At 43.5% G+C, this 14,157-nt stretch overlaps 1 protein-coding gene across 1 annotated transcript in view; it reads left to right on the top strand.

The window, feature by feature from the left end:
* Positions 1–13,649, top strand: part of LOC138472838 (transcription factor HES-7-like) — a 30,843-nt gene extending 17,194 nt beyond the window's left edge. Inside the window, exon 4 of the mRNA XM_069611240.1 lies at positions 13,148–13,649. Coding sequence (XP_069467341.1) covers positions 13,148–13,629 — 482 coding nt within the window. The 3' untranslated portion in view covers positions 13,630–13,649. The remainder of the gene's footprint in view (positions 1–13,147) is intronic.
* The last annotated feature ends 508 nt before the right edge of the window (positions 13,650–14,157 follow it).

The raw sequence follows: 14,157 nt of genomic DNA, 5'->3' as shown, positions 1-14,157 counted from the left end.
AATAAGTGATAACATTTGTTGAGAGGTTGAAGAGGAAAGAGAAGGATTTAAGAGGAAAGAGAAAGTATGTTGCAAGGTGAAGAGAGATGAGAAAGGTCATCCTTGGGTCTCTCAGACATTCTGAATCTCTACCAGTAAGGAAAGATTGAGACAAGAGGATGCCAGTGAGAGTAAGTGGGGTCTAGGAGGTTACAATTAACAGTACCACAGGAAAGGCAGTTGGCCACCCTCTCACTTCGCCAGTTGCTCTTGGCACCAATCAAAGACTGTGAGAGCTATCCGTGATACGACCATGGCCATCATTACCCAACTAGGGCATGAGTGACACTGCTGCCACCGAACAGAACGCTTCTACAGAGAGTCTATACACATCTTGTCAAAGAACGAAGACTCCTCAAAGTCACAGAGGATAGGGATAAGCAGGGAAGAACATCACCCTGGGACCAGGAGCCAGATAGGAACATAGATCATGCGCTCTGACCCCAGATAATTCCCCTGTGCTACAACTTGCCTATCAGGAAGGGACACCCCTCCCCTTGGGGAAACAAACTGCAGAAAGGGAATCGTGAAATTTTCAATTATTCACAAACTTTTAATTGTTATGAAAATCAGGTACATTCTGAAAATTTAGTTTTTTGTAACCTGTAGAATCATCCTGACATTTTATTTAAAGTGTATTCTGTACCTGTTTCCTTTTTTGTCCCACATTGTAAATCTCTTTATTAATTATGTTTAACTTATTTTCACTTGTGTTCTCTGACGATTGGATCCTGAGCAAGCACGCTACATAGGGGAATATATGTATATTTGCATTCTTTATACTGCTGAATATGGGTTCCGTAGGTTGGTGGGTTGGCCTGCTCTTCTGGCCCACTTAATCAATCTACACACAAAGCTGTCGAATTAATGATATTTCTTCTTCAGCTATCTGTTAAACATGCTAATGGCATCTACTGTTTGGACTCCTTGTGAATATATGTAGATCTAGTGCACAGCACTGCGAGGTATCTATTATTTCGTTTTAATCATGCTTATGTCACTCAAATTTCATCAGTAGATATATGTTCTTTATATTGGACAACAGCCTGTGTGGCCCACAAGTACAATTAAAATTAAGCAAACAAGATATGTCTCATATATGTTTGTGTGTTATCTTATTATGAGTTCAGCATTAATATGTTTTAGCTACACATTACCTTTTACAACTTCGTCCAACATGCTGGCACATTTGCCATCCTGAAGTACTTCAAATACAGCTTCCGCTTGTGTAGCAAACAGGGGAGATTGCAACCATGGGATACAAATACCTATCCAAAACGACAGCGCCATTCTGCAACATGTGGTGTGAGGGTCATTCATTATGCCTGCGTTAGATTCTAGCACAGGTAAAGAATTGTCATTAATTATATGCGTCCTGAAGGGATGTATGCTAGACTCGTTTACCCTTTGGGTTCTAGCTGGGCATTTAATCTTGTGTATTTCATGTTAGAATGAACTGATTTCTTGGCAACTATCCTAAGAACTGAAAAGCAAAATATAAATAGCGCAATAACTAATGGCACATCGCATGCAAGGAGAGATGGTGTCATTCATGGCATGTTATTTTCTATCCCGTTCAATTACCACATTTTTCTTTTTTTTTTTTTTTAAGTATACCATGATCAAAAATACATTGTATGCTTAAATCCATCAACATTACAACCAAAGAACATTTTAAAAACATAATTCTTGTAACATCAGCAATATATGTTCCCAAAAATGTCATATAAAATATTAAATGCCATCCATGAAAACCTCCCATGAAACATTATAGTTCATAAAAAATCTCATTACCATAACAATGACAGTAGGTATTTAGTATTTTAGACCAGGCTTCACATTCTATTAAGAGATGTCGAGTAGATTTAATATGATCAATGCTGCAAAGTCTGCATAATCGAGCATTTCTTTGTAGACCTTGCCTTGCACGCATAATCTCAAGAGAGCCTGCAATGTTGCATTTTATCATTAGATAATCTCCTATCGTGCAATTGGCAGGAAACGCCTTGATGTATGCTGGCAGTTCATTTCTGCGTAGAATACATAAGGTACGATTTCCGCTATTTACCATGATCGCAAGCGTGATTATCCCATTCTCCTTCCATTCCCATCATCTAGCTCTAACCATACCCTTAAAGGCAGCTGTCATTAATTGCATCAATTCTACATCTGGGAACCAGGACTCCATCAGAGATGTACTCTTCCAAAGTAATCCACATATACAGTGTACCCACAATTCCCTATGTGCAACCGTTCATCTCTTCAATAATGCACTTCTATTTGGACGTGCCAAGTTTGTGCATATCATTTTTCATATAGTTCTATATTCGAAAGGTAGACGAATCAGTGTCCCCATGCAGTTCATCATGATCTCCAATTTCAGAAGAGGGGAGTGTCCATGGCCTTCATTGTGTAATGTAAGGGCTGCCTACGTCAAGGCATAGAAAATACTCGGAGGGGATCAAAATACAGACAGTGATTTGCTTTCTTAACTCCCCTTTTTTTCTTATTCTGTTTAACGTGTGTATTTACAGATATGGTGCTACCATTTTTCTGTTATTGGAGGTCCTAATTATTAACGTTAAAATAAACCAGGGGTTTGTTTTTTCACTAGTGTGCATCTGTATGTATGGAGTCAAGAATGTATAACCATATGAACGTCTTGATTTTTTTTTTATACGTTTTGTGTCAGTTTTAGGTAATGTATTTTTATATTTGTTTTGTGTTGTACATTTAAAAATGTGTTTAAGTGTATTGTGTTTATCTGAAACTAAAACATGGTGGAAAACAAATGGGAGGAAGGGGAATTGTATTGTTGCGTTGCTATCGGCAAATTTGTGCGTGGTACTTCGTATAATTAGGGGGCACTCTTGATGAAAGAGAGGGGAGGCTGTGTTATTAGTGGAGAATACATGTGTGATGAACCCAAGAAGTGTTCAGGCATTCCCTTTGAGTGTTCTGGCCATGGAGGTGTAGATAGGAGTGCCCTCTTTATCTAGATATATATTCTGTATTCTGCCAGGCCAGTTTATCAGAGGTGATCACACCAAATGTTGGATGTATGGAAGGCGAATGCGGGTACAAAAAAGGAAACCTGGGAGAGGGAAGGATGCAATCATTATCCTCCCGGACCATCCCATCATGATCTCTTGGCGAGGGAAAGAAAGTTTAGGTGGGGAGAGGTAGTGTTATCTATGTCACAAAGCTAGATTCAGTGTCAGGAGAGCAAAATCAGTCCGTATTGGTCGAGATGGCATTATTGGTCTGAGCAAGTTTAAACAATTAAAGCAGGGACACTGACCCCCATAATTCTCGTGGATATGTATTCTGAATGCCCCCATGCCTCCAAGCCAGAGGTTGTCTTCTTCCTTTGAGTAGCGGAGTCAGGACCAATAAAGACTCATTCCTCTTATCAAGGGAGCAAAGAAAAGTCAGTCCTTAACTACCTAGGCCCAACAGTGGAATTTTATAGCTTCCCACATCATGAAAGACGGACATCAAGGGTGTAGATTTGGCACCCTCAAACAAACTACATTTATTAGGGAAAGGTATGTGAGCAGGATCTACAGGTCGAAGTGCAGGGTGAACATGTTGACCTCTTTCTGGCCCAATAGGTCCCCTTCCTGATCATGAACTGGGTCTGGGCGGCATGGTTCTTTAGAGGGAAGGGTTGACTAGAAATGGATTTGCAGGCACGATCCAGGGAGGGAGGAGACTGTCGACCCAGAGATATGATATGATAGGTTATTTATAACACGCTTAATACCCAGAATTACTAAGCGCGGATCCAGGGATCGAACCTGTGTTGCTCTGTGTCAACTTGCTTCCATGTCGAGCACGTGTCCCCTGAGCTATCCTCCCAAGACAAGACAGAGGTCGCATGACACCCATTTGGCTAATTTATTATCGTCCTGGTGTGGGAGCAGAGCCATACTTCCATTACAGTGCGGGACACCAGCTATATCCCAGTTTCTGCAGGATGTCTTTCAGTTAGGATTTGCCCCTTCGTTCCTTAGGGCACAGTGGTCAGCAATTAGAGCAGTGAGGGAGCCTTTATCGAACATCAGTTGGAGGTAGCATCGTGTGCTCGGATGTAAAGGGGTTTTTTGCTGGAAAGCCCCAGGATCTGATTCCTGGTTCCCTCATAGGATTTGTCACTGGTACTGAAGTCTTTACAGGGCCCCTCATACGAACCATTGGAGGAGACAGAGTTTAAGTTTCCTACCCTCAAAGTAGTATTTCTGTGGCCATAGTATCGGCCAGGAAATTGGGAGAGCCGAGTGCATTATTGTGTGTCACACCTTTCTTCCGGGTTACTCCGGAGTCAGAGGTGCTTCGTTGGGGCTCATCCTGTTGGCCGATGGTATAATTGCAGTTCCATATGGGACAAGAAATCATTGTTCCTTGGTTAATGGGGGATCTGAGCCAGGGCCTGTCAGAGGTGATGAAAGGTTTGGGTGTTAGCTAGACACTGTGGACTATGTGGACAGATCAGTCACCCATCGATTAATCGAACAGTCTCTTTTTGACATTTGGTGCCACAGAGCATCCACAGTATCCATCAGTAGATTGCTTAAGGATACAATTTCCTTGGTCTATTTTACGGTAGGTCTTCTGATGCCCATCAGTATGGAAGCTTGTTCATCGAGATTGATGGCTACTGCATTGACAGTAGCGAAAATGACCCTGATCTTCAATATCTGCAGCGTGGTCACTTGGATGCTGCCTACAATCTTTATGGTACACTACAGACTGCAACTCCATGGGCAAGTAGATCAGGCATTTGGACAAGTGGTATTGAGGGCGTCATTGTCTAACTAATGGTGGACTGAATGGATGTTCAATAAATTGCCCAGAGTGGTGGCATGGTATTCAGGGATCTGTGTTTCATTCTTTGGTGGACGATACAGATCAATCTTGTCTATGGTATGCTTCAAGATGGGTAAGTACTGTGACAAGGAAGAGGACATGGGGTAATGCTTATATTACTTACTGGTAATCTTCATTACCCCTATTCCTCCTCTTTCTTGTCACAGTTCTCATACCTGCTACACCCGCCCCTGCATACAACCTCAATCCGTGGACAGTGGGTATGGCACAGGAAGTGGTCCATGTAAGGAGGGCTCGAAGAGTGGTGTGGCCATGGAGCAACGAGGTAGGAAAAGAAGATTGACGAGAGACTGGAGGGAAGTCGAGAAATCTAATTTCTGTGATGAGGAAGAGGAGGACTAGGGGTAATACAGATTACCAGTTAGAATTATGAGCATAACTCAACCCAGCTCAACGTGACAGGGCTCACTGAAACAAATCATGTGTGTCCGGAGAAGTGCAAAAAGAACAGAAGGGAAAATAACCCCTGGTGTGTGACGGTCCAAGGGACGAACTCCCAGAGGATTAAATACTCTCCTCTACTGACTATCTATCAATAGACGGAACCCCACAAAATGTACCACACCCCTCAACCTCCAAGTCCTGCTCTGTACTAATGAATTTCAAATTTTTTATGATAATTCAATTTTGGGATATTTTGCCTGTTGTTCTGCCCCCTGATACCCCACCCCATCACCAATCCCCCCAGAAACCAATCTCAGCTCTCCAAAACCATTGCTTCGCCCCTCACCCCAACCCTCCCTGTTGATCCTGGCCCATCCTGGCTGAAAAATCATGGCCTCCCCACCACCACCCTTTGCCCCCTCCTCGGAGGACTCACACAGGCCTGAGCCCCCACTCGACTGCGCCTGGGAACCACCAAGGGATAAGAAGTAACAAAATAACAACTCGACCAACCTGAGGGCTTGCTGCTCTGTGCATTTCGGCCATAGCTGTCATAACCAAAACCTATTTACTGCGAGACGGAGTCTGCCATAATAACATAGCTGTAATAGCAAGACTCCAAAAATATGTACAAATATAAATAAATGTATGCAAAAATTAGGTGAAGAGAGTGCATACTTAACAACTGGTTCAAAATCCAGTGTGGCTTGCACGTGGGAATTCATTATTTTACCTTTACCTGGGAGGGTCCTGGCCATGCTACTTACCAGACAGCCATCTTGGCTTCCAAAACTCGTTTCATAAGGGACTCGTGGACCTAGTTATCCTGACAATGTTATGGTTCACAAGGCATGAAAATATTAGGCTTCATTATGCCATTTTTGCCCCTCCCCATGACTTTTCGGATCGATCCATCTATTGAACAAACTCAGACTGGTTCTTTTCTTTCAGAGGCCAGGCCAGTCCACTCACTGCAATGGTTGGCCAATACCTACAACCTCCTGGAGATGTGCGTTTTATGCTCTGCCACACTGTAGATATCCTTGGAGTTGTATGGATAGATGGAAACTCTCTCCATTAATGACCTACAACTCAGGAGAGCACAACACTCCAACATTCTATTCTGGTGGTCAAATCCTTGTTATTAAAATCTTCTGTTTTCTTTTCAAGATAGTTGTCACAATTCAAAGAGACCCGCTAACTGCCCTGTATTTTATTCGAAAGCAAGCCTTCAAACAATAGTCCTTGGTGTGCCAGCTAGCATTGGAGTATACATTTGGGTGATTGTTCTCAATGCAACCCAGGCTGAAGTTCACACTACTGGGTTCTTGGACATGCAAGCAGCCCAGACTAACTGAATGGCAGTCCTCGAGAGTGGGTGCTCTACCTGGAAGTAGCCTACTGCTTATTACACATATAAGATTTGCCCAAAGTTCTTCAGAGTTTTGCCTTCATGGAAAACATTGATGCACCTTCCCTCCTCGCATGCTGGGGTCCTAATATGGGGGCCCATCCTCACCCACTCAGCTAGTGCATGCTAACCTGGGAATTGTTGATACTCAGCCTCAGGGAAGGGGACAGGATGGATATACCCAGAGAACCTGGATCCAAAACTATGATCTACTGCAAACCTGTTAGTGAGCCAGCGAGGACTCCACAAGTTAAAGACCCAGTGGTTATCCTTCTGCCACTTACATGCTAACAAAGTCATGCCATTGAGCAGACACTAACTATCTATGTCACCAATGTACATAAAACATGCAAGACTCAGCGTGTTTCTATTAGAAAATAATATAATGGTATTTTCTTTCTTTTCAACAAGACCCTGCAGCACCATTTTAATGGTCTCCTTAACTTTGTTTCAAGTGTGAGATGCTCCCCATCAGTGAGACTTAAATCACTTTTTGGGTTAGTTGCACTGTTGATAATTTTATAAATCCTCGTACTGCTATGTAATACATTTTTCAGTTCTACAGCGTCAGTTGGCCTCATGCACACTCATTCAGGACAAAGGGTCGATTGGTGGTTTTCTCAAAACATTTGTGTTGTGGCCACATGGGTTACTGCACACACCATCAGAAGGTATTATTAATGTTTGGTTTGGGAATGAACTTCTCTAAAACATTTGGATGAACCTGGCTTTTCTTGTGGTTTTTCTCACTCCCAGCTTTCTGTGCTTGGGGTATGTCAAATGAGCAAATAATCCTTGTCCTGTGCTTACTTAACTATACCTCCCAAACTTTCTTACCATTTGCCATAGGAAACCGCCATATTGTCTTATGAAGGAAACCGGTATGGGTGGACAGTAACTCCCAAGAGGGCTGTGCCATGCCCCAGACTCTCCACACACAAACTCATGTGAACATGTAGACTGGCACATTCACCACAGAAGCTTTACACACCTTGCCTTTTCAATAACTTCACAGTGATCGATATGAACAAGTGTGTCTGGTTACCAATAATGGGGTATAACAATTCCTTCAATATTAGTATAGATAAGCATTACCTTTCTTTATATTACACCGTGGTTCTGTATAACCCTGTATTATTAATCACATTTAATAAAAAAATCAAAATAATTCGCTTTTAAAGTTGTGCCTGATTGCACTAGTAGGTGATGGAAATAGCCCATACTCTAGTTATGTTTTTATATTTGTATAATTCCTAGCTTCCATTGTCATGGCCACAGATCACTTAAGGTTTTCTTGGAGTTTGGCAGAACGTAGTCGCACATACACGATAAACAGTACATTGCAGGAGAAGTAGATTAAATGCTATTCATTTTGGAATTGTGAGGAAGTAGGGGTCAAAGAGTCGGACACAAGGGAGGCATGGAGCAAAAACTGTGGGGGAGTTGGAGGACACCCTAACTATCCCTATCTCTAAGAAGGGTTTACCTTCCTCATACAAACGAGCTAATTAAGCTGTCTGTGTTGGAATACCCAAAGTAGAGTTTGCCATCTTGTGTTCAAATCCTAACTTGCCCCTCACAAGCTAAACTTGCAGCCAAGGTTTGCAGTTAAAAAACAAAAGTTCCAAAAGGTGTAGAAAAGCAACCAAAAGTTCCTCAAGACTGAAGTGGTTAATTCCCTTTCCACAGAGTCTTTCCAAGCCTTTATGCAACTTGTATTTTGCATCGTCAATGTTCAAGCTAGGTCCTTGATGGGTCTGACTCCCAGGCCCTGTTGAGGGTCCTGTAAAGAAGGCATAGTATCAAGGTAAAACAGACACAATTGACCAAAATTCAAGGGTATTTATTGAACTCTAACAAGGGTGTGATAAACACCTTTCTAAACCTAAATCTAAAGATGGGAGCAAGCTACGACCATCAAATAATAAAGAAGGCAGTCCTAATGGAGTCTTATCAACATAAAAGGGTCTATACTAAACATACTATTGCCAATCCTTACCGCTAATTACAAATAGTGTGGGATAATGTTCATGAAAAATAAAGAAGTGTTCAAAAAATGATAAGTCAGGATGTCAGGCAGTTGCCCTGCCTTCCCCACGTTTTCAGCACGGGACAAGGCGGTTCACTCGATCATAGCAGTCTCTGGCTTCTTCGGCACAATGACACAGTTCTATTACTAACATCAGGGCCTTCTGTGCCCAAGTCTCTTACGTTTTCAAAGCCTCTTGATTCAGAGGGCCTGATGTACCAAAACAAACGAAAAGTACCTTTACAAATACCCAAATCAGGTGAGTCACTCTTCACCCTGGATCCCCCTCAGCCAGGCTCAGATCCATTTTACGCCACCATTTTTTGTTTGGATCCCCCTCTTTCAGCTCAGATCCTCTTCTCAAATGCTTAAAGAATATCTTTTCTCAGGTGACTCGCAGTTCACCCCGGATCCCCCTCTTCCGGCTCAGATCCCTTTTCCACAATTAGTCTCCCTCAGCCGGGCTCGGACCAATTGCAGTTCGTATTAACTACCAAAGACCTTTGAATGTGCACAGGGTTTAGCTTGACCTGTTGCAGACCCACTTCGATTTCACAGTTCAACAATTTTATACTGTCAGTTGGATACCTAAAGGAGACCTTTGAATGGGCACCTACATGGTGTTGGGACCACTCTATATATGGTATCTATCTTGGTTTTAAAAGTTCAGTCACTCCTTGGCTATTCAGTTATGTTTTCGTCATTCATCACATACGCCTCACTCTTCTTTGCAGATTTCTTCATAAAATGTTCCAGCTCGCAACCTTGGTTCTATCATAGACCGGTCTGCTATCCGTCTCCCCGACTTACCGGCTATGCTGACATTACTGGTGCTGCTTTGTTGTGGGAGCCAATGACAGTACCATAGCGGCAATCGCTCCTCCCCGCCTTGGCTATCGATGCGGGAGGGCCCTGTGTACCTTCGACACATGCTACAACTTTCTTCAGCTTCTTGAGGGCTCTTGAATGTCACGGTTCTTCTCCGAAATGGTCAAGTGTAGTTCCCGCCTTTTAACCCTCTCTGGTCTTGACTTATTTCTCCTTGTATTAAACTGCCAAATCGCAACTGCTGCTTCCTCGTGTATTTCTCCTTGCTCAGACTGTGCTTTCGTGCTCTGCCTTTTATCCATGTGGGGAAGTGTGGTGGTAGTCGGGTGTTTATAATTATCAATAATTGCCTGACTCTACCTGACCCTTGTGTTGGGACATGTCAGGTATACGGCTCGGGTGTTAGTCCGTTTTCTCTCACAGTGAGCTGTCTACGAGAAAGTGTTCATGTCAGGAAAGGGGGTGGGAGGCTTAGTTCCTAAGTATCCTACCTTTTAGGATGGGGAAAAAGTGTTAGAGGAAAGGGGATTCTGCGTCTCCCACTCCCTGAAGAACCCTCATCCAGGTGATCCTCCCGCACTGGTCCACCCCCAGGAAATGGATCCAAAAACGATGGCTGTGTCCTGGCCACCTGGATGATAGATCCCCAGGGACTAGCGGGTGAGACACCTCCTGGTTTCTCACAGTCCCAGACTGTTTTTGAGAAGACCCAGGTTCCAGGTACTGCGATGAAGAAGAAATAGCTTGGTTTTCTTTCCCAGCTGTGTTGAGGGACACTGACCCGCTCTCAGTACCCTCTCCTTGGTTCACTCTCCTGCCAAGTAGGCTCCTCAACAAACTGGTTTTCACTGTCTTTTCTCGCTGATTTTTCTTTTGCCCACAGCCTTGGTTTACTCTCCTGCCAAGGTCTCTGGGTGTCACTTGTGCACTTTATGTTCTTCTTCAGTATGGTTTGGGGTGCAGCTCCTCAGTGTGGGTCCCAGACCCCCTTTACTTGGCAATTCCACAGTTCTCTTGATCTAATGTCTCTTCATGTCACAGCCTTGGTTTACTCTCCTGCCAAGGTCTGTGAGCACTATTTGTTAATGTAAAGTTTGTATTTCTTCTTTTTATTCTTTGTGGCATGTTTTCCCAATGTGGGTCCAAGACCCCCTTCAGCTTGCTACTGTGCATCGGCAAATGTTCACAAATGCGGGCTTTACTTCACTGTACGATTCTTGCGTTCTCTGGGTATCCCCAACCCCGTGCTTAGCCACCCTTGTACCTGCAGGGCTGTTACTCTCCAGTGGTTGAAGGGTCTCCCAGGATCTTCTGTGGCTTCTCCAGCTACCCGCAACCTTCTTCCAGCAGACCCACTGTGGGTTTCATGCGCTCCGTCAACCCCTGCTCTCGCCAAGAGTACTTCCCCGTCAGCGGGAAAGTTCCTTCTTTGTGGGGTCTTTCAGGTGCGCTTCTCTCCACGACTCCACCTGCTTCTCCGATCTGACTTCCTTTGCGTAGTCTGTTGAGCTCTTGGACCGTGCTGAGAGGTAGAAGACACCATTATTCTTTTCCCTCTTGTGTTTTAAATGTCAGCTGGGTAATCGCTTCATTGAAGCGACTAGGCTGCATGTCCTGGTTCTTCATATCGCTCCTCATTACTCTTGGCCTCTTCGTTTCAGTACTGTCGTTAGAGACCTTGCGGCTGTTTTAATTTCCAGTGGTATCTACCTGAGATGTATAGCAAACGTACATTGGGGCAGCATGTGGGGGAAGAAGAGAAGGGTTTTGAGGGAATGTGGGAGGGTCAAAGGGATACTGAATTCTCCCAAGATGGTCACTACTCTCAATAGTGTCCTCCCTCGCCACGGGATCCTCCCTCTCAGCACCATCCCCAGGGGGAATGTTGGGTAGCGGCCTCACCTCCCTGGCCTTATGGAAAGGGCCTTCCCCATCTAAAGCAGTGACGAGACCTTGGAATACGTCACAGAATGCATGTAAATGATAAACCGTACATTGCATTGTAAGAGATGTACATTAACTGATATTATGAATTTACGAATGTATGTAAATTATCATTACTGTCACAGTAAATAGTATCATAGTTTTATGTGTTGGGCGTGGTATGCTGTGTGGTAAGGTACATCAGTGAATATTTGGTTGATGGCATGAGGACCGAATTTTCCATAGGACTAAGCAAACTAATATCGGAGTGCTGCACTAAAAGAGGAAGCGAGACGCATGTATATATGGAACTATGTACTCCTATAGCAACTGATTTCAGTTCAGGGTGCTACAAAACCTAACATGCACATTTGGTGAATACGTGGCAGGCAGAATATGAGTAATGCGGTTGCAGGGAAACCATCTGTTGAACTCATAAGGCATTACAAACCATGCCTACTTTTGAGGGAGGCCAGGTTTAAGAATATAATAATCGAAAAGTGACCTTATCTTTTAAGTACATGGCAGAAGTGAGTAAGTCTCCACTCCATTCCATAAATCTCTCCCAATGACTATCTAATCGTCTTGTACTAGTGCTACTCTCTGTGTCCTTCCATATGAGCCCTTAATAGTCTAGTCTCCTAATTGTATCTACATTATTGTGCCCTGTTAATATATCCCCTTCTTTAGTATTTTACTGTACTATACAAATCCTTCCACGTACACATACTCAAGACCCTCCTTTTCTCTTCCTCCTTCCCTCTCCCCCTCCCCTGCTTATGTCCCCTTCTGCCTCATTGGACTGGTTGCCTGGTTCCTTATGTTCCATACAGGCCACCCCCAGCACTTGGTTTCTCCTGACCCGCTCCTAACCTGCACTTGCCCTACCGTGCTCCCTCCCCTAACATGGTTGGGTCGTCACGCCTATTGAGCTCATCCAGCACCGTCCTGGCACTTAGCACATGGTCCTTCTTTCCCCTGCACTCCCTGTATTCCCCTGGCACTTGTTCACCTTGCCTTCGCTTAGCAATCGCCTAGCCCATGGGCCCTCGCCCCCTCCCTCCAATTGCACGCTTGGCACTCCGACCTGCACCTCTTTTTCCTCCTTGGCATTGGCGCATCCTACACTGAGCGCCACTTCCCCCTTCTCCCCACTCCCGTGCACGTTTTGTACATTCCGATTGACACATGGGCTAGTAGAACCGTTTTGTTTTTCTTCATCCCTGCCTTTCCTTCACCTTGGAACACAAATTTGCTATAAATACACAGTAAATAAAATACATAAATATACATACTTGTAGAATTTGATTGTGTTAAGTTATCTAGACTATACCATTACTTCAATAGTCCAAAACGGCATCACTGTGGAGCAGATGTGACACTGAATTAGGGTTTGGTGATTCCTTACACAGGCCCTGAACAATAAATGCAGTTGTCTTGCGAGTGCTATTCTGACTTCTTTACAATAGACCTAGGTGTAACCTATTAGAATTCATTTTAACATTTCGTGGCTTTATCCAGATTCTGTAGCATAAAAGAAATTGTAATCTAAACACTGTATAATGATTTAAACATATGCTGAGTGTAAACCCAAGTTCTGTACAATGAACGTTGAGTTCTAACCTTTATTTTGCTTTATTTAGCAAAAGAAGATTTGGCACGGAAAAGATATGAAGACGGATTCAGGGAGTGCCTTCACCAAGCCACTGGGTCCATTAAGGACCTCAGCCCCTCGACGGCCAATCAAGTTGTTTTAGACTTCAACCTTTTCCTGGCAGATGGAGGCAAATCATCCTTTCCAGAATGGCGCCTCCCTCTTCCGGACGGTCGTAGTCACCATAATTGGACCGATGAAGGATACCATGTGTGCAAAGACAGCTCCAGAAGCTCATCCAAGATGCCCTGGCCTGCTAATCAACTCTCTTCACAGAGCACTATTCCATCCTGGCTGGGTGGGTCCATCTCACCTCTAGAGATCCCATTGCCAGAGCGCAGAAGTTCCTCTGCAGACTCTCTATCTCCATCGCTGGCCAGTGGCCTAGCCCAGCAAAGACTGCTTCCCCAGATGATGATCCCTGCAGAGAAACCAATTGTCCCACAGTCCGTTTGGAGGCCTTGGCCTTAAATGACAAATGCTACATCAAAACATAAATTATTTGCCTGTAAATATGTATATACATATATATATATATATATATAGATGAATATATATCTTGTCTGTCACTGTTTTGCCTCTGTCCTTCCTAAAGATGTATATGTATGTCTCAATATATGTAGCGACTTCCATAGTCTTGCCTCCGTTTTAGTGTATGCTAGTCTGTTCTTGCTTTCAATTTCATGTTTGCAACGCCTACACACTGAAGAGCCTAAAATGTGTTACCATCTGCTTAATCATGCCTCTTTTTCAGCCCTAAGATATTGCTTGTGAGAATAAGCAAGGTATGAATGTTACACTTTTACAGAGTAAGCTGAATTTGATTTACTTTGCAGGAAATGTATTTTGGGCTGCTTTGGTCAACTAAACATTGACAAACATGGTTGCTTTGCGCAGTCTGCAAAGTGATTTGCAAACTTGGAATCTGCCACAAAATTAGAAGAGGAAATTCATAATTTATAATAAAAGGGTTAAAGTTTATATTCCATCTTGTTAACA

The sequence above is a fragment of the Ambystoma mexicanum genome, chromosome 1p (assembly GCF_040938575.1).
Source record: "Ambystoma mexicanum isolate Mex_15411 chromosome 1p, UKY_AmexF1_1, whole genome shotgun sequence".
Taxonomy (NCBI): domain Eukaryota; kingdom Metazoa; phylum Chordata; class Amphibia; order Caudata; family Ambystomatidae; genus Ambystoma; species Ambystoma mexicanum.
This window is presented reverse-complemented; position numbering and strand designations above follow the sequence as displayed.